The sequence below is a fragment of the Protopterus annectens genome, chromosome 4.part0, assembly GCF_019279795.1.
Source record: "Protopterus annectens isolate FY-2018-M chromosome 4.part0, PAN1.0, whole genome shotgun sequence".
Taxonomy (NCBI): domain Eukaryota; kingdom Metazoa; phylum Chordata; order Ceratodontiformes; family Protopteridae; genus Protopterus; species Protopterus annectens.
The window spans coordinates 1,254,961,010-1,254,980,687 of NC_056733.1; the positions used below are offsets into that span (position 1 = coordinate 1,254,961,010).

Below are 19,678 nucleotides of genomic sequence, written 5' to 3' on the forward strand. Positions count from 1 at the left end.
CTGCACTAGTCTAAACAATGTTAGCTAATGAACTTGTACAGAACATGAGTTGTGAGAAGAAAAACGTCAAGCATTCAAAGGAAAAATACGTTTTCTGAAGAAGAGAGCTTTACGCAAGCTATTAAATTTAGACAAAAAACAACTAAGTTTAAATAGAAGTAGTTTTTACTGCTGGTGGCAATTGCTTAAATTTTTTCCTTTATGTAATCTTAAGAACAAAATCTGCTGTTTAGTTTAATGCATCTTGTAATTTTTCCTTTGGTTGGTTCATCAAAAGACTTTTATTATTATAAACATATGCATGAGTGTTTTCAAGCATTCCAAGCCAGTCAGTGTTCACTGTCAAATCTCCATCTAAAAGAAAACTGACAACTTTGCTATGTTCTACAAAGACTGGAGTTTTTGAGTACAATTAATTAATATTTGCAGAATAAGATTAACTATTCTTTGATCACTGACTGGAATGCAGTGTTTTGTAATTTATAAATGCTGGCATGTTATACTCTGGGAATTTTACTTCATAAATATGATATTAAATGTCAAGATCTAGGCAGAATGATCAAAAATAAAGGAAGGGAGTTTAGGCTTGGGAAAAAGCAAGCCGAGCATACATCTGAATGACAACTATTTTATCACTGTAAGTATATGTCTGGTGGAATGCAACATGAGTAAACACAGCATTTTCTGTGTATGTTCAGGCTGGTATAGCCATACAGATGAAGTCAGTATACATCTGTTTACTGAAGAAAAATTATATTTCATTATACATAAAAGCAATATCCATTTTGCAAAAATTACTGCACTCTTCTGGATTTGGAATTACCCTTTTACGGCCTATAAATTTTGTACATTTTTATTATTATATTTTTAAATTTCATTTTGATTGCCATGTTGATACCACTGAGCCAAAGGCTTGGCAGACCCAAGGAGAAAAGCTTTACAACATAAATCTAGGTTGTCAGAGCAGGCTGACCTAAGTGGCATGCAGGTAAGAAAGAATTGCATCACCATGCAGAGAAAGTAGAGTAATTTAAGGTATTCAGTAATACCCAAGACAGGAACATTCTGGCAAACATGTATTTATAATGTATATCATGACCCCTCCCCCAATAGGGAAGCAGTCAATTGTAAGTTCAACGATTCCCCCACACAGGCTGAAATTAGCACTTTCTTTTCAGGAGCAAACTCCTCTGTACACCCACAACCCTGAACATTGTTGCACAACAACAAGGAGAAACTCTCCAAAACAGTTAACATTAGTCTTGTACAAACAGTGAGCCCACTGTCTACAGGAGAGTACAATATGATCTGTGATACAGAATAAATTAGATCAATTGTAACTAGGCAATTAGAACCTCAGCAACTGGTCATTAGCCACTGGCAGGGTAAACATTAGTAATATTTGGCCTTTAACTCAGTCTAAAAATAAACCACCACACTAGTACAACAGTGTAAAAAACATTCCAACAAAGCTGCTCCACGAGTATTACGGTACTACATCCCCTTTAGAGCTTTTATCTTTCAAATGAAAACGCTTAATCAGAAATGAGCGGTTAAGAACTTTATTAAGAAGTTTTATTAGAGGTTAAAAGTCACATATCAAGTGAAAACCAATAGAAATCAGATTCACATTCTTAACTTTGAATACTTCATCTTCACTGCACACGCTCAGTACTAACCATGTCATTACCTGGTGCTACGTTACCACAAAACCTTAGCTGCCATCAAAGTGATCCAATTTCCCAAAGATTATCCAATTCTCCTTTAAAAGAGTTTATGAGCATTTACAGGCAAAAAATAAAAAGGACATCAAGGATGCACTGTACACAAACTACAGTAATTATATGATTAAAAATGATTTTCTTTTTGTTTTGAACTGTGTTGACTATTGTAACTTTAAAGGAGATATGACAAGCATTTGAAAATCAACTTTGTTGGCAAAAGGCAGTACGTGCAGACACAGACATATGCATTTTCACATGTAAAAACACCAAGTTCATCTACAGAAAAGAAACAGATGCGTATTTAAAAAGATCTACTGACTTCTAGAAAAAGGAACTAGAATAATTTTCTGGATGCAAACAATGTAATTTGAGGTCTCCTCACCTAGGAAAAAGGAACTGCGATAATAATCTTGAAATCAGCAGTGTGTTTTGAGCCTCTCCTCAAAAAGTGCAAAAGGTTTCAAAGAAAAAATGAGAGAGAAAGACACACACACACACAGAGCTGTCTTTATACACTGACCAAACTGCTTTTGTTCTATTTGTCATAGGTGGGGAGCTCAGGGCTAATCAAACATGACTCATGTCTAGCTGAACTTGACTATAAGCCATTGTCTCAGGAAAGAGTCACATTATTCAGTCTGTCAGTCAATCAATGAATCAACCAAACTATTTCCATGTCTGTACAGCTAGGCTCATTATGAGACAAAATAATCAAACCATCATAAAATAATGCAATATGCAAGTAATAAAACAATGCAATATGTACGCAGATGCAGCCAACAGAGATTGCCAAGTTAATTGGAAATTAAAAAGGTTGCAAAAACGCTTACAGAAAGGGTGTGCCTTACCGCACCTTCAAAAGCCAAGCTTAGACATACACTAAAGGGCTTTTTCATCACTGCTGCAAAAATTAAAGAGTCACAGACTGTTGTTCACAAATTAGTGTACACAGTATGTTAAGTCTGTATGGAATTTAAAATAACTCAAAGTAAAGAAATTTGCATTCTAGCACAAGTACAAAAATGCAAATATTTATTATGCAACATTACTTTTTGAATTAGAGTATTCCGCGGTGGTACAGCGGTAGCGTTACCTCACAGCAAGAGGTTCTCCCATTCGATTCTCGGCTTGGCTTGGGAGTGCCTTCGGTGTGGAGTCTGCATGTACTTCCTGCGGTTGGGTAGTGTTCGAAAGACATGCGTGCGTAAATGGGCGTGCCTTCGTTGAAGGTTGGGTGTCGAGCTGGCACATCGACATTTCGTAAAAGAATCTACTGCCAATCATTAGCGGACCGGAGTTCCGCTGTGGCGACCCCTTACCGGGAAAAAGCCGAAAGACAAACAAAACATTTTGAATTAGAAACCCTTAACATATGGAGAAACTAAAAATACTTGATTTTTTGTAACTGATGGCTGCTTATACCAGTAAATGGAGGTCATCAAGATTGGATCAGAACTCTTTTAACATCCTGCAAAGAGATCCAAATCTCCCAAAGCCTTTCATAATTTTTTTTTATAAAAAACAAAAAATCACAGATGCATGCTGTACTGTAGATCATGGATCTGGTTACGATCCTTAGAGTAAAGCACAAGAATAAATAATGAAATGTTGAAATGTAAAGAAAATGCAGTCTGCCATTCCATGCCATTGGTTACAAGTCTGGTTCTCAAATGATGCGTCCATTGCTACTGTAAACAAAACAAACATCTTATACATTTTGTCTCATAAGAAGGACAAAAGAAAATGGAAACAACCATCTCTATTTAACACAGATGGGATGGCACACAAAGTATTACCAGAATTTCAACAACCTCTAAGCTGATAACACTGGTATAGGTTCATAGGTAAGTACTACGCTATCTGCCCTAGGGCATCTATAAGCCTAGCTAGAATGTGCTGGCTTTTGCTGCCCCCTTAGATTAGTTCCCTGTGCCTCTGTCCAGCAGAGCCATTAGTTCCCTGTGCCTCTGTCCAGCAGAGCCACTGCAGTGTTCCCTGGGGTAAATTTTCTGTTTCCCATCCACTCGTCAAGGTTTCTCTTGAAGAGCGTTAGTGAGGGGTTCTGCCTAATGTAGATTGGAATCCTGTTCCAAAGCATGGGGGAGTCTCTGGGACAGGAATCTATCCCTCCAGCACGTCCTATTTATGGTTGTGGTGAGGTTTAGATCCCTAGAGCGTGTGGCTCTTGGGGATTTGTTTTTTTTAGGTGGAGCATATCCATCAATTCTGGGTTGGACATGGCCTTGTATTTCAGGCAGAGATCACCTCTGAGTAAGCGGTATGCAACCGAGTACAGCTGGAGTTTCTTCAGTCGGGCTGCATAGGGCATCTGTTTGAGGCCAGTAATCCTCTTGGTGAGGTACTTCTGTGGTCTTTCCAGCTGTTGCAGGTGTCTTGTAAGGAACATCTCAAATGGGGCATTGTACTCTACGATGGGTCTGATGAGTGATGAGTACAGAGGCACAATAACCTCTTTTGTTCTAGATGCAAAGCCTTTTGTTATTAGGTGGGCCACATAGAAAGATTTTCTAACCACCTTGGCAATATGATTATCAAAGGTGAGATTACTATCTACTCTGGTCTCCAGATCCCTTATTATATTTTCTGTATTTAGGGGACTACCATGTACGTGGTAGTTCGTGGGCACTTTGTTTTTTCCAAAGGGGATGACTATGCACATTTTGGCATTTAGCTTGAGGCCATGATTTTGACACCAGGTATCCATCTCAGTGAGACACTTCTGGAGGATGTCTGTTTCAGCCGGAGAGTCAATTATGGCCCCCAGTTTGCAGTCGTCTGTGAACTTGGTCAGCCATAGTCCTCCTGTGCTTGCCTGTACCTCTGAGAAGTATATATCGAACATGAGGGGTCCCAGGACTGAGCCCTGGGGGACGCCAGTTGTAACCGGTTTAGAGTCGGACCTAGAGCCTGCAACTCTCACCATGTGGGTTCTATCTGTGAGCCAACTGGCAACCCATCTCGTGACGTAGGGGTTTATGTTCAGGCTGGTGAGCTTGTCTAGAATACCAGAATGGGGAATGGTGTCGAAAGCCTTTGCGAGGTCTAGGTAGGCTGTGTCGACCTCCTTTCCCTCGTCTAAAACCCTGGTAACGGTCTCAAAGAAGTCAGGCCAGCAACGCAGGTTAACATAAAAGTACTTAAGTGAAGGAAAAAGAACCGTGTTAAGCATTCTCAAGGGCTTAGATGGATAAAATGCAAGACAAACAAGCAAGCAAGTAAGTAAATAAAAAGAATATGAATTATGTTTGAGAACAATAATAAGATATGGTCCTTAGCTGCCACAAAGGGACTGAATCTTGCCATCAACACAAGACTCAGAAACAGACTAAAAAGTAGAAAGACAATACACTGCAACTAGTGGATAAAAAGAAAATGTGACTAATTACTATCATGACATATTAATGCAGTGGGCAAACTAACACTAGTCTGCCTATGAACTTTATCAGGAACTGTGGGATGGCAAGATTCATTAGAAGGTACAGCATTGATGCTCCATGCCAGAAACTGAAAAGCAGGTTTTGGGGTTACGCTGTGAACAGAGAGAGCATCAACGACTTAACAGCAAGGGGGTGAGACATTCTAAATACTATGTATGCACAGAGGGTTCTTGTACTATATTATTGTGGACTGCAGTTTGCGGGTAGGGGGATAAGAGAATATACTGGTGTGCCAGGGGCTTATCCATATGAGGGAAAAAATTACATTTGCATACTGCAGTGTCAGTAGCTGAAGCGTATACTGATTGGGGGCGGGGGGCATAAGATATTTATATGCCTTCATATGCCCCTGGCCCTGCTTACACCTCTACCTGTTCTCTCAGCTGCTGTACCAGAACAACCCCTGAATCCCCCATTTAGTATGGTCATGACCCCAGCACCAACAGGATCCCCTGAATTCCTAGGAGTCAACCTTATTGCTTGTATTTCCGATAACTGGGGAGTGAGTGATTTGATACAGGGATATGGGACACAGCACTGGCTGCAGCCATGTATGGCAGTGGCAAGTCCCTAGCCATACAGCCATTCTCAATGTGCTATTTCTTGTGGACCACTGGATGAGCGATAAGAGGTGGCTCAATGATAAAACTGATCATGCCCCTTACCACAGTCCAACTGCCTAATCTGGAGGTTTGTCTTGTTTTGAGCTACGTCCTCTGCTAGATCTCTGCTTGTGTTGTTAAGCATGCAAGTTGATACTTCAGTTTGTGTCACCTGAATACAACATTTATTTTTTTCCTTAGCAGGGACTGTGCTGTAAGTAGGTTTGGGATAAGATATTTACTTTCTGTCTGCTGAAGAATACACAGGGTGGGGATATACAAATGTATGAGCACACTAATGACTGCACTGCCTTGGGAAGGTAATAATTATGTCTGTACCATGGCTGGCATCACTTTAGCAAGCATGATAAACATGCTGGTTGTACAACTATGCATCTACCATGCAAGGTCAAACTTAGATGGGCAGGAAGAAGGCATGGACCTTGATGGGTGCAGGGTCTGCCAACAGTGCTGTGAGCATACTGGAACCAAGACTGCCATGCACATATGTATTGCTTAGGCAACCATGTGTCTAGTGGAAAGTTCTGCTGCACTTGCAGTGGAGAAAACCCAGTTAAAGAAAATAAAGACAGGCAGACAAACAGATAAATAAGAAGTTGAGGGAGCCAGAGGCTTCCAAGAGGATTATCGTATGCTAACTCATTTTCAGGTCTTCAACGAATTCCTAAAAATACTGTCCAAAGAAGAATTCTTCCTGGAAAAGTGCAAATCGGAAGGGTCTGCTTCACCTCTTTCTTAAAGGAGAAGAGGCACAGCCATGACACCTAGCCCTATTTGCCCCATTTACAGCATCAGCACAACAAAGACTGCAGTAGGCCATGCTGAAGTCCACTGAGGAAAATGATCATAAGGGTCTTGGGTCAGAAATTTTATGACTCCAGAATTTGTAATATTTACAAACCTCTTCACAGCCTGCTCCAAAGACAGAGGTGGAATCGGGAGAGGAGAAATAAATAATTGAGGTGTTAAGTCTCAAAGTACCAGCAAGGAACACCCACTTTCTGAACCTGTTTCGGTTTCTGATCCGGTTTATAGTTTATGACTCCTAATCTACTGGTAAGGCAGAGAGATGCTGTGATAAAATCTATACACAGCTGAGGATATAGCACAAGCATTTGTCTAGAACCTTCACAAAGGATGGCATGGCTGAGGAGATGGCATAGGAATCTGTCTAGCATCATCACAAAGGATGCCATGCCTCTTCTCACCTCACTGAGGTTTAGAGAAGCCAGCCCAGCAGCATTCTTTAGAACTGAAGGACCAGAATCCAGGTTTTCTAGATTGCAGAGATAATGGTCCTGAGGACAGTTGATGTATGTGTACAATAACGCTATCCACAAAGGAATTCACAGCCTAATAATCTCTTCAAAGGAAATACCACCTGGGGGAAGCTACACAGAGGGGAATACACCAATGTCCTGTCCGTTTTGGAAATAAGCACCACAGCCCTTGTGAATCCCCCTTTCAGGTTGATTTAAAGGAGTAGTAATATCATACAGCAGTGGGTGATATTCAGCTCACTAGCAACTGTAAGCATTACTTCACCAACATGTGGACATTATGGTTTAAGCAAAAGGCCTACTGCATTGTTGGAGACATTTTTAAAGGGCATGTCAAACTAAGAGCAGCCTACACAGACACTATTGCATCTGCTCAGTCATATCCCATCAGATGTCAAAGAACAACTACAACTGTGGCTAGGAAATAAAGCAACAGTGAGAGGCCACATGAGTCTCAAAATCAAGACTAGGCCTTGTGGCTAACAAGAGGAAAACTTGACTCCTTCAAGTCTGATTATACAAACCATGCCTACATGACTCTCACAACAGGATGTCACAGACAGGACTAACCCTAAGATAACATCAGCGTTAAACGACAAAGCAGCTCCCAACCAGATTATCTTGAATAGAAGACAAATGAAAAAGCAGCCAAACAGTACTGTGGCTCTTAGTGGTACAGGCGGTAATGTGGCACATTAGTGGTACAGACGGCAATGTGGCACATTAGTGGTACAGACGGCCTCATTACACTACTGACTGACAATTATATCATGAAACATTGTTCATCCATGTCCACAAGCATTCAAACCTGCACTGCCTGGCAGAAGCAAAGTAATTTATTTAAAGGCCAAGTGGCTGGCGTGACAAAAGTACTACAAATTAGGTAAGAAGTACACATGAAGACACGCATTACATTTCAGAAGAATTGCAAGTCTCGCACACTTAAATGTAATGTAATATTAGATCATGAAGACCACTCATCTGTAAATTCTGTACAGATTAGACATTACACTAACATATTTCAAAAGGTTTCAAAGTTACCCAATCATAAACATTTTTCAAGAAATGCTACAACTCCAAACAACAACTCGGGCTAAGCCACTTGTTACAAAAATGATCCAATGAATCTAATCTTAGAAACATACATAGTTGTCGGCATTATTTCATATACACTTGATTTGCAACAGTTGCAAGTAATGTGATCAGTGGAAATCAAACATACCATACCAATACCAAAACATATGTCACAAACAGATCAGAAAGTGTTACTACAAATAAATAACTGTGGAACTGAACATACCTGGCAGAGTCTTTGCCCACTTGACTGCTGCAACCACCTGCCGTCCACCAAGAGTATTCATGGCCGACATAAGACGTGAAGACGAATCAGGTGAAGTACTGTCATATCCTGCATATATCACATCAGGCTCGATGACTTCTAGTAAGTTAATAATGGTAGGTGTTAACTGGGGCAGAGACGTAGGAAGTAAAGCTTTGTTCGTTGTGCTTTCAGAAGCTGGCTTTGCCACCGATTGCTCGTTGGGCTGCTGAATTCCTTTCATTTTCTTCTTTGACTTTCGGGCTAAAATAGAAAATGGGGAGAAAGCAAAAGCAAAATTAGTTTAACAATGCACATCCTGTGAATCACCTGATGCCACTTTAGAAAGAAATCTGGATTGATGTAACCATCTTGTGAAGATGAGTCCTATAAAACATGCATTATATACCACACACAACAGCTACTGCAGTTCTGCAAAGAAACCGGTAATGAGCAAGGCAAAGCAATGTCATTCTAACGTGGAACCATGTAGAATGAAATCATACAGAACTTGTGACAAACGTAATAACACAGTGTAGCTCTAAATAAAGAGTTTGCAGTTATATATAAATACTCAATTTAAGGCAGTGTTGGCATGCACAGATTCTGAATCTTGGCCCACACATTGATTCAGATCATACTGGCACCCTAAGCAGCATACCTGGAAGCGGTAAGCATAACCCATATTACATTATACATCTGACACATGAACTAAAGTAAAACCACTAGGCTACACGTCTGAACACATTTTCAGTGGGGGATAAAGCCCATATTCCATTTAAGTTACCTGCTCCAAGTTACACTGCAGCAAAACACAGACTGAATGAATCAAACCTAAGACTGTCTGTAGCCTTAATTCTTTGTGGTAAATGCCAGAAGACATTTTTACTATGACAGCCTCCAGTTCCACTGCAACCCTTAACTGGATAAATTGAATAACAAAATAATGAAGGAATATAGTAATGAATCAAACTGGTTTCTTTGAATTTAGCAGTAGCCAATATCAACAGGTATCCCTTCTTCAGATGGTGGTGTGAGTCAAAAGGGAAGGCAATTAACTAACACACAGCAAAAACTGTTAATATGTGCAGAAAAAGAATAAACCGAGGCTTAAGTACACAAAGGTTAAAAAAGAACAGCTGCATATAGATGCTCTGCTTCAAACGCATGAAAAAATATACAGATGTCACAGAGTATCTAAATAGAAGGCTGTCTGTACAGGTCAGCACCAGCTTACAAATCAGCACCAGCTTACAAATCTATTCTTTCTTAAATGGTTTACATACTTTATTAACTCAAAAACAAGAGAATGTGTTTGGCTTCCACAAAAGGGTGACCTTACATATGCATTTACACATCTGTTCTGTCCAGGACCTGCACAGTGCATACATTTACCGATACATTATTTGACGATCAGGAGAGTGCATTTGTCAAAATGCACAAATAAAATATAACTCACAAAATTAATTATTGACAGTCTTCATGTATGAAGCAAAGCCAGACATACCCCCCCACAGAGGACAAAACATCTCATACTCCCTAGCCTTGTATCCGAGTTTAGGTCATTAGTATTTCTTGATTATGTTCTAAATGAATGCAGGGGCTACCACTGTCTAGCACCTAGGTACTGCGGGAATGGGGGGGGGGCCTCTGAAAGTCATTCTTTGGTGACCCAAATATTGAATAGCGGGGGCCAAGTCCTATGTGTTCGGCAGTGCAGGGACAGCCATCTACTAGGGTCAGTACCTGGGAATCCAATGTCCAATGGCCCGGTCCAGAAACACCAAACACTGGGTCTGGTGCCTGGGAAGCTAGCATATGGAAGAATATCTAATCCTGCACTGCAGGTATCTAACCTGATAGTGGTACCCCTCATTACAGAGACCAGAAACTATGTGAACCCCACCCGTCAGACTGCTCTCTGAAGATGCAGGGCCACCAGAACAAGCAGGTCATCATGAATACGGCACATGTAACCTAACGAAGGAGGCTCCTCCCTAGTCTGATTTCTGAAACGTCTTAACTGAAGTGGATTGGTAAGTCAAGGAGAGGAATCCTCTGTGACCATGGAGACATCCTGAGCAGGAGGGGGTTTGGGGAAAAAGCAACTTATATTAAGTACTGTTAGGAGCACCCACCCCTAGATAATGTGGTGCTACATTTTATGCAGGGAGAACTCTGGTTCTGGAAGTAGCTTCAGCGGGGTGTGTTTACTCTTCTTTTCTTTCGCGCCCTACTTTTCATTATTTTTACCTTTCCTTACATGATACATGTCCACGCTACGACAAGCACATGAAGAGAACTTTATTCTAGGCTGGAAGGGCACCATGAAATTTCTCCACATGAATGAGTGCACTGCCAGTGGGGTCCAAAAAGACACTGGACCCTCAATATTGTGCTTGTGCCCCAAGCAATAAAGGCATAAAAAAGTCCATCTATGACTAGAACATTTGTGACGGGGACACTTAATAGGTTTAAGACAGAATGGAAAAAAGGTGAAACCTCCAAAGAAAAAGTACAAATTCCTAACAGAAATGCTGAATCCACTGTAGTCAAGACTAACTACATGAATGGAGAGAAAGGAGTGTTTTCTGAACAATTTCACCTCCTCTAAAGGCTAGATATGGCCCAGTGGTGAAGTCAGATGGAGTGCAGAAAAAAAAAATTGCCATGTGGTGTACAGCCAAGGAAGAAATTTCAAAATATCCAATTGTCAGAAAGTTTACTTTAAGATTGCAATTTATACATCCTTTGCTGGTTTGTGCTGCTGGATACTGAATTTTCTTTAAGTGATCAGAACTGACAAAAGTCTTTCACAGTTCTTCCTTGAAGGCTTATGGCCGAGACGTCAGAAGCAAGAGCGATAAATGATTTGGTGGTCACTGGTCTGTTGTTCTATATATTCATTCGTTTCATTTTTTTTATTGTGTTTTTGGTTAAAAGTCTTTCACAGTCTCTGAAAGCGGACATAACTTTTAATGCATGCAACTCTAAACACGTTTAAGTTTTAGACCAATGCTCAAGCTTTTGTTTTCTGTGTTTCCATTTTTGATTCCTGCTATTCTGCAGACAGTCCATTTTTCCTCTCCAGAGCTTTTTGACATTAATAGGTTCTTTCACTTCAGGTCCTCTTCTCACTGTCTTTAAAATGTTCTCTTCACAAGTCTTATATCTTTAGCCTTTACACTACCAAAATAACTGACAAACTTAAAACAACTAGACAAAAGCCAGGAAAAGTGTTCAATGAGCAAGAAAAACATTTACTATAAAAACAATAAAATGGCTTTCAGAAGTCATATCCTTCATCAGCTAGACCCACAGTAGCAGAGAGTCGGGTTATTACTGAGCTGGCCCCCATATTATTTTAGACTTACTTTGCCCGTTCGATTCTCAGTTAGAGCGTCTTCGGTGTGGCGACATGCGTGAATGGGCGTTCCTTCCTTGAAGGTTGTGCGTTAGGCTCAGCAAGCCAGCATGTAAAACCCTACTGCCAATCATTAGTGGACCAGAGTTCCGCTGTGGCGACCGCTAACCGGGAAAAGCCGAAAGACACAAACAGACTTTAAACAAAAAAAATACAACTTTAGAATACTGCAGATGCACTGAACATGCAATGCGTTTGTTTTGATAAATATTAATAGCTTACAAGGTAGCAATGAGTATTCAGATGGCCTACACCTTTACAGAGATCCAGTTAAAGGCTGTTTAAATAGCCCTATACAGTACAGAGACAGTTAATGACTAGTAAAAGTAAGACAAACATTTTGAACAGCCAGGCATGGCACTGTTCCTGACAAAATGCTTAAAGAGAAGGGTCTTTTTTAGCAAACAGGACAATTTTAAAAAAGGGATTACTCTCAGCTCTTTCAGAGGAACAGAATAATTCGGAAATCTTGGCTATTCATGAACATACTGCATTTCTGCTGCTCAGCAATTAAACAGCCTTGGAAATGCAGACAGCTGACTTCATTGGGGGAGATTGAGATGGCTCAGTATGTGTTGCGAGTACTAACACAATCGTTGTAACACAATGGCAGAAATTATCTTAAAGAAAAACTGGGATCTTTAAACTCCAATTGCGACAAGGTGGAAAAATAGTCCTAATGGCCCTCTATTTACATGAAGGGATTTGATATATTTGGAACAAATTCTGGAAATGGACAATTATGTTCCCCAGAAAACTGCAGTACTTGTGTTTACGTGAATCAAAGCAATGTTTTTGAGCATCCTGAAAATAGGAGTTTATTATTATTATTTAATGTTAAAGCAGCTTACACAAGTTCTTGTTTGGTTTACAAAGTAGTGTGTTGCAAATGCTTTTATTTGGATAAGTCTGAACAATCTTTACACACAAGGCTCAAGGAACTTTTAAAGGATATTCAAATCATCAACAAATGCACTGTCATAACATGCTGTGGAGGACAGATCATTCAGTGACATTTATGTTTCAGGTAGTGTAAGTACTATACAGAGTTTTTTTTTTTTTTAGCAGAGTACTATACCAGTTAGTTAGCAAATAGCAGATGAATACAATAGCAGTCGGGGCATAAGGTTCACAGAATATTTTTCTTTACGATCTTATTTAAATAAAAAGAAACAAGGAGAATTTCATACACACAAATGATTTTGTCTTAAGAGATTTTATGAGTGCTATTATCTAACAGATATTAATACACTTTTTTTGATAGTCACTATAGTTACGAGAGCAGAAATAACAGCAAATGATTACTGAAGCACTCCTTTACTGAGCTTATATTTTTATTTGCTGAATATATCTTAAACAATGTTTTATATTTAAATCATTGTTCAGCATACAATTTCACAACTGAACTGAAGAAGGATTTGAGTTTTCTCTAACAATCCCAAATTTTTTTTTTTTGGTTTTATCACTTTTGTAACAAAGACTTTTACTGTACAGTGAATGAGTCTTCTATATTCTATTTTTTTTGGTTTTCACAGTTCAGTCAAGTTAATTGAATGTATTTTTTTCTGCTAGAAACTTATTATGGCTTATGGTGTTTTTGAATTCAGTAGCCTCTGGCCTTCAGTTTCTGGTAGCCAAGTTAAAGTTTTCATACAATTCTTAAAATTCGACGGTGTAAGCTATACCTCAACAAAAAGTACTTAATTGAAATACTTCTAGGGGCCAAATGCCCTCGACAAGGAATTTTAATCCAAGGAAGACACAAGACCCTGCCAGTCAACAATGTCGAAACTCGAACATAGGTAATGATGTGATAAAAAAATAAAAGTGATTCTACACAGAAAATGGAAACAAGCTTGAAACACCTTAGAAAATGTTACTGAGTTTGGGAAGGACAGAGTATTTTATTTTTATTGTATTTTACATTTGTTAACCAGGATAGTCCGACTGGACAAGGTCCATTTACAGCGGAAGCCCGGGGAGAAAAGCTCCAGAATTATTTGTACAATAATTTTGAGCATTAAATAAAACTAAACGTGGTGATTAGTTACGAAAAGTTTAAAATGTCTGGTGAGAGATCAACATTAGTGCAAAAAAAATGAACAAAAGAACCAAAGCAGTCTGGAAGAAGAAGGAGCAAACACAAATCCTTAGCTTTTTTTTTTTTGAGTTTGGTGTGCTATCAACATTAGTGCCTCACAGTGCAAGACCAAAACAGCCTTCAGCCAAAACAAAGGAACTCCTGAGATAGTTTACACCAAAACAGGAAACTGAGGAAGTCAATACCGAAATGTTATAACTAAACTAAACACAGAAAGACTTCCTCCAGAATTAAGAGCTGTAATAACATATCATACTGTGGTCCTGATTCCAAAAGATTTGCTCTCAATGTAAGTGACTTACTATGGTGTACACATCACAGTAAGTCACTTCCTCTGAGAGCAATTCTTCTGGAATCTGGCTGCCAGTGCAAGCCTGTTTAAAGAGGTAAGTCACTTACACACAAAGCAAGTCTTTTGAAATCAGGGCAGGCTCACACTGAATTAAGTCACTTACACTACGAACGAGTCTTTTGGAATCATGGCAGGCTCACACTGGATTAAGTCACTTACACTGCGAACAAGTCTTTTGGAATCTGGCCCTTTATGCGCAAAAATTCATTTACCATCAGGTCTATCTTGCATTAAACTATAAAAATAAGTTCTGCAAACAAGACTGAAGTCGACACACAACTATAACTTCAAATAACATGTAAACATGCATACAATGTTAGTGTGAGATAGTCTCCTTTCTGTGTTCTTCTCTAACAAAGAAACTTAGAAAAAAGAGCCTACCACCTAATTAATACTAAACAAATGCATGCTTTTTTCCTCTGAGGCAGTAGAACCTGATAGATCTTTCAGACAGTGGCAAATTAAGATACACCTTCTCTACATCAAAATGGACTTGCAAGGAGAAAAGAAGACCACTGAGAGAGAACACAGAAGCCATAAGAAATTATTAGCAAAAGCTGAGCTCAAGTAACTCAAAGCAAAGATTGAAGTTTATTTAGTTAAACCTCCTTTTCTACAGAAACAGCACAAAGGTCTAAAAGCATACTCTTGGGTCTGTTTACGGTTATCACTGGTGGAATCTGGTTATACTGGAAGACTTACACAAACAAACTAAACAAAAACGGGAAGGGAGGATTAAATACAACTTATAAAGCCAAGCACTGTAAGTTACCTTGTCAAAGGACACTACAAACTCTGCTTCCTGCTGTAACCACATAATCCTGTACAACAGATAACAATGCAGACTAAATTAGATGCACTTATGTGTTTGAGACACAGGCGTTACAGTCCTTCAATCCATTCATTCTACTACCCACAAATAATGGTCAGCAACAACAAGCAACTATAATTATATGTATGAAAATACATAACTGTGAAGTTTGGACTTACAGCATCTAGAAAATATACACTGTTGCTCTAGGCCCCCAATCATCATAATGCATTAATTTATTACATTTGATAAATGGATAGGTGGGCTCGTCTTCAGATCCTTTTCAGCAATGACAAGGGCCCACAGAGCAATAACTGCAGTAGAAGTACAATCATAAACAGTGGAACAAATACCAAAATATTCCAGAACTTACAAGACAATTAACACATGCCAATTAAAACAAGTTACAAACATACACCACTTAAAAACAACTTACACAATTGTGCAGTTACGTAGATATTACGACTCTCCAAATTTAGTACACAACATGACATTTACAGCACAGACCGTACAAACAGAACATGAAACCATTATGTACAACAAATTTACAATATGTACATGTAGAAAGCTATCTTGCATTAGTTGGAGAGGGTGAGAGACGTAATTTTATTTATCCAAACTTTATACGATGATGTGAGGAAAGACTTTAGTTACTGTGACAGATGATGCTCCTTTTCTTAGTTTCCAGCCTGCTTGATCATATTCTTAAACTCCCCCATTTCTTTGTAAAAGGAATGTGATTTTTACTTGAACAAGCTCTCTATCAGTACATTTTTAAAATGACCATCAACCCCTTTTTCCTATTTTTTGCTGAATAGAGGCTCTTGATTCAGTGCCACTCTCTCACTTCCTGAATGGTAATGCCCGACTGTCACAGGTCTTCTCTCTCACAGTCCACCCAACTCTTTACCGGACATCCTTGGTCTTCTCTTGCCTTCTTCCTCTCTCTCTAAAATACTCTAACAAACTGTCTTCTGCCTTTCTGCACCTGCCTGAACCACCATAATTTATTCTCTTTGACCTTCACTGCAAATGGAACTACTTTGGCTTTTTCTCCGAAGTCACAATTTCTACGTTTGTCTCACAATGTTAATCCTACCACCCATTTCATTGACTTCATTTCCATCATCTCTTAACTTCCTCAACTGCTCTGCTTTTACTGCCCAGGTTTTTATACTGTGCAGAAGTACAGGCTGTACCACTGTTTTGTACACCTCACTTTTCAGCTTCTTTGGAATTCTTATGTCATACACTACCCCTGACACTCTGTGGCAGTTGGCTGCAGCTCCTCTGCCTCTAGCTTTGAATTCTGCATTCAAACTTCCCTTTTCTTAACCATCCCTTCCAGATATTTGAAGCTGTTATATTGTTACACACCTTCATCTGATGTCATTCATTTGCTCCCATGATAACGGTCTTGTCTGCACTCAGTTTCATTTCATGTGCCTTCGGTTTTGCATTCCATTCCATTCTTCCAACATTTGTTGAGGTTCCTGTTCAGAGTCCACTTGTAATGGCACTACAAATGCCACATCATCTACATACAGCATATTTGTTGATCTGTCTCCTCTGACTTGTTTGTAAATGTAGTCCATCACCAATATGAACAGCAATGGGCTCAGAGCTGAACTCTGATTCACACCCATTCCCACTGAGAACCCCTCTAAGTTTGAACACTGTTTATACTTAAGTAACTGAATCGTTGTACATAGCCTGCAATAATTCTCTCAATGTTTCTGAGACTTGGAACCATCACAGGACTGCCCAAAGCAGTTTTTTTCGGATGCCCTTCTGGAAACTTTCTACATCTCTAGCACTTTCTTCACAATCTGGCTCCATGCAAACACTGGTCAGTTGTGCTGCATCCCGAACTGAATCAAAACTGCTCAGCTCCCACCTTACTTTCTACTGTTCTGTATATTTATTCGCAATCACCCTAACCAGAACTTTCATGCAGTGTGACAGAAGTTTGATACCTCTGTACTGCCCACAGCTGTGAATGGCCCCTTTGTTCTTGTACACTGGCACTAGTATGCTTACTCGCAAGTAGTCCTTGCATCATTTGATGTCCTGTGGAGTGGTAAGTAAGTTGTTGCTGGCATCCCTTATGAAGGGTGTCTGGTGAACATCTTCTTTATCTTTCTGTTTTTGTCCTGCATACTTTTAAAGTTTCTTTGTGCCATCTCCTCAGTCACTTTCCAGAAACTGGCAGTCTTACCTCTTTGTTATCTAGTTAGCATTCCTTAATTAGCTGGGGCATTTCCACTGTCTCCTTCTTTTTCCCGCACTCCTCCTTTCTGCTGATAACTTCCTGAGCTTTCATTAAGTACCTTATTCCCAGACCTGACTTGGTCATACATCTAGTCTATAATCTGTACAAATGTGGTTTTGACATGTTCCATTTGCCTAACTCCATCTACTTCCTCTTCCTCCTGAGGGGAGAGGGTCTTGAATACTTCCTTGAGCCCTTGTCCTTTCACTCCAGTCAACCTCCAGGTCTGATGATGATGGTGGTGGTGGTGGTGGTGATGGTAATGCCTTAAGTGACAGGTAAAAACTGGATTACCCTGGCTAATTGTGAATGTAATCCACTCATCTGTCATCCCCACACAGGAAAGTTTCTTTTACTGTATTGATTTCACACTTAACTACTGCTCTGCAACTAAACAATTAATCATCCTGTGCAATCTTATTCATATTTTGTTTTCATTTTTATATTTTACATTTCTACTGGAATTCACAGGAAAAAATGTTTAAAGTTTTACACAGTTTTGTACATTTTACACTTCTGCTGCATTCATATTGAAACAGCTGCAGGTGCAGGTGCGTATGTATGTATGTATATACAGTGGATATAAAAAGTGCACACACCCCTGTTAAAATGCCAGGTTTTTGTGATATAAAAAATGAGACAATAAATCATTTCAAAACTTTTCCCCACCTTTAATGTGACCTATAACCTGTACAATTCAATTGAAAAACAAACAAATCTGTTAGGGGAAAAATACAAAAAATAAAAAACATACAACAAGCTGATTGCATAAGATTGCACATCCTTAAACTAATACTTTATTGAAGCCCCTTCTGATTTAATTGCAGCATTCAGTCTTCTTGGGTACACACCTGCCATCAACTAAAGAGACTCTGACTAACCCCAAATAAAGTTCAGCTGTCCTAGTAGGATTTTTCTGACATTTACTTAGTTGCTTGCTAAAAGCCAGGGTTCGCAGAGAGCTTACAAAACATCAAAGGGATCTCGTTGTTGAACGGTATCAGTCAGGAGAAGGGGACAAAAAATGTCCACATCATTGGATATACCATGGAACACAGTGAAGTCAGTCATCAAAAAGTGGAGAAAATATGGGATAACAGTGACGTTGCAAAGAACTGGACGTCCCTCCAAAATTGATGAAAAGACAAGACAAAAACTGGTCAGGGAGGCTGCCAAGAGACCTACAGCAACACTGAAGGAGCTGCAGAAATTTCTGCAAGTACTGGTTGTGTATTACATGTGACAACAATCTCCTGTATTCTCCATATGTCTTGACTATGGGGGTAGGGTTGGAAGATGGAAGTCTTTTCTTACACAGAAAAACATCGAGGCTTAGCTAAAATTTGCAAAACAATACATCAATTCTCCCAAAAGCATGTGGGGAAAATCTGCTATATACTGATGAGACCAAGGTTGAACTTTTTGGCCACAATTCCAAAAGATATGTTTGACGCAAAAACAACTCTTCGCATCATCAAAAGAACACCATCCCCATGGTGAAGCATGGTGGTGGCAGTATCATGCTTTGGGGTTGCTTTTCTTCAGCTGGAACTGGGGCTTTAGTCAAGGTGGAGGGAATTATGAACAATTCCAAATGCCAGTCACTTTTGGCCCAAAACCTTCATGCATCTGCTAGAAAGCTGAAGATGAAGAGGAATTTCACCTTTCAACACGATAATGACCCCAAGCATACATCCAAATCAACCAAAGAATGACTTTACCAGAAGAAAATTAAAGTTTTGGAATGGCGAAGCCAGAGGCCAGACCTAAATCCAATAGAAAATCTGTGGGGTGACCTGAAGAGGGCTGTGCACAAGAGCTGCCCTCGCAATCTGACATATTTGGAGTGCTTTTGCAAGGAAGACTGGGCAAACATGCACTCTAGAGGCAGATGTTAGGAATAGTAAGCCACCAATGAGTAGTGGCCTTCACTGTGGGATGTACAGGAATGTACTTCCATGTTACGAAGGCACTGTGAGCTTAACACAGAGAGGATCCACTCGTTCCCTTGCCTACACTGTTCACTAAAGGCGATAATCAACACTGTTCTGGAAAATTCTCTCCCGGATTGTGACCGAAATTGCTCCTATGTGATTAGTGCTCTACCCTAGACAATTACATTCAGATACATTTTAAGATGCAGTCATCTTTAAATGGGTTACAAAGAGGCATTTAAATATTTCTCTTCAAAGGAATCACAAATGTCTGTCTATGCCAGATTAACACATCTCAATCCTCCCTGTTATTTATCTGTTTTTTTTCCTCTAACTCATCCAGATTTTCCTTATTCCCCTTCCCTCTAGAACATTCCAAGC

The 19,678-nt window shown here is 39.6% G+C and overlaps 1 protein-coding gene across 4 annotated transcripts in view; it reads right to left on the reverse strand.

Moving 5' to 3' along the window:
* NR3C1 (nuclear receptor subfamily 3 group C member 1) overlaps nt 1-19,678 on the reverse strand; it is a 1,023,052-nt gene that overhangs the window by 313,208 nt on the left and 690,166 nt on the right. For all 4 annotated transcript variants that reach the window (XM_044069153.1, XM_044069152.1, XM_044069149.1 and 1 more), the window contains exon 5: nt 8,386-8,667. In XM_044069153.1, the coding sequence (XP_043925088.1) occupies nt 8,386-8,667 (282 nt within the window). The remainder of the gene's footprint in view (nt 1-8,385; nt 8,668-19,678) is intronic.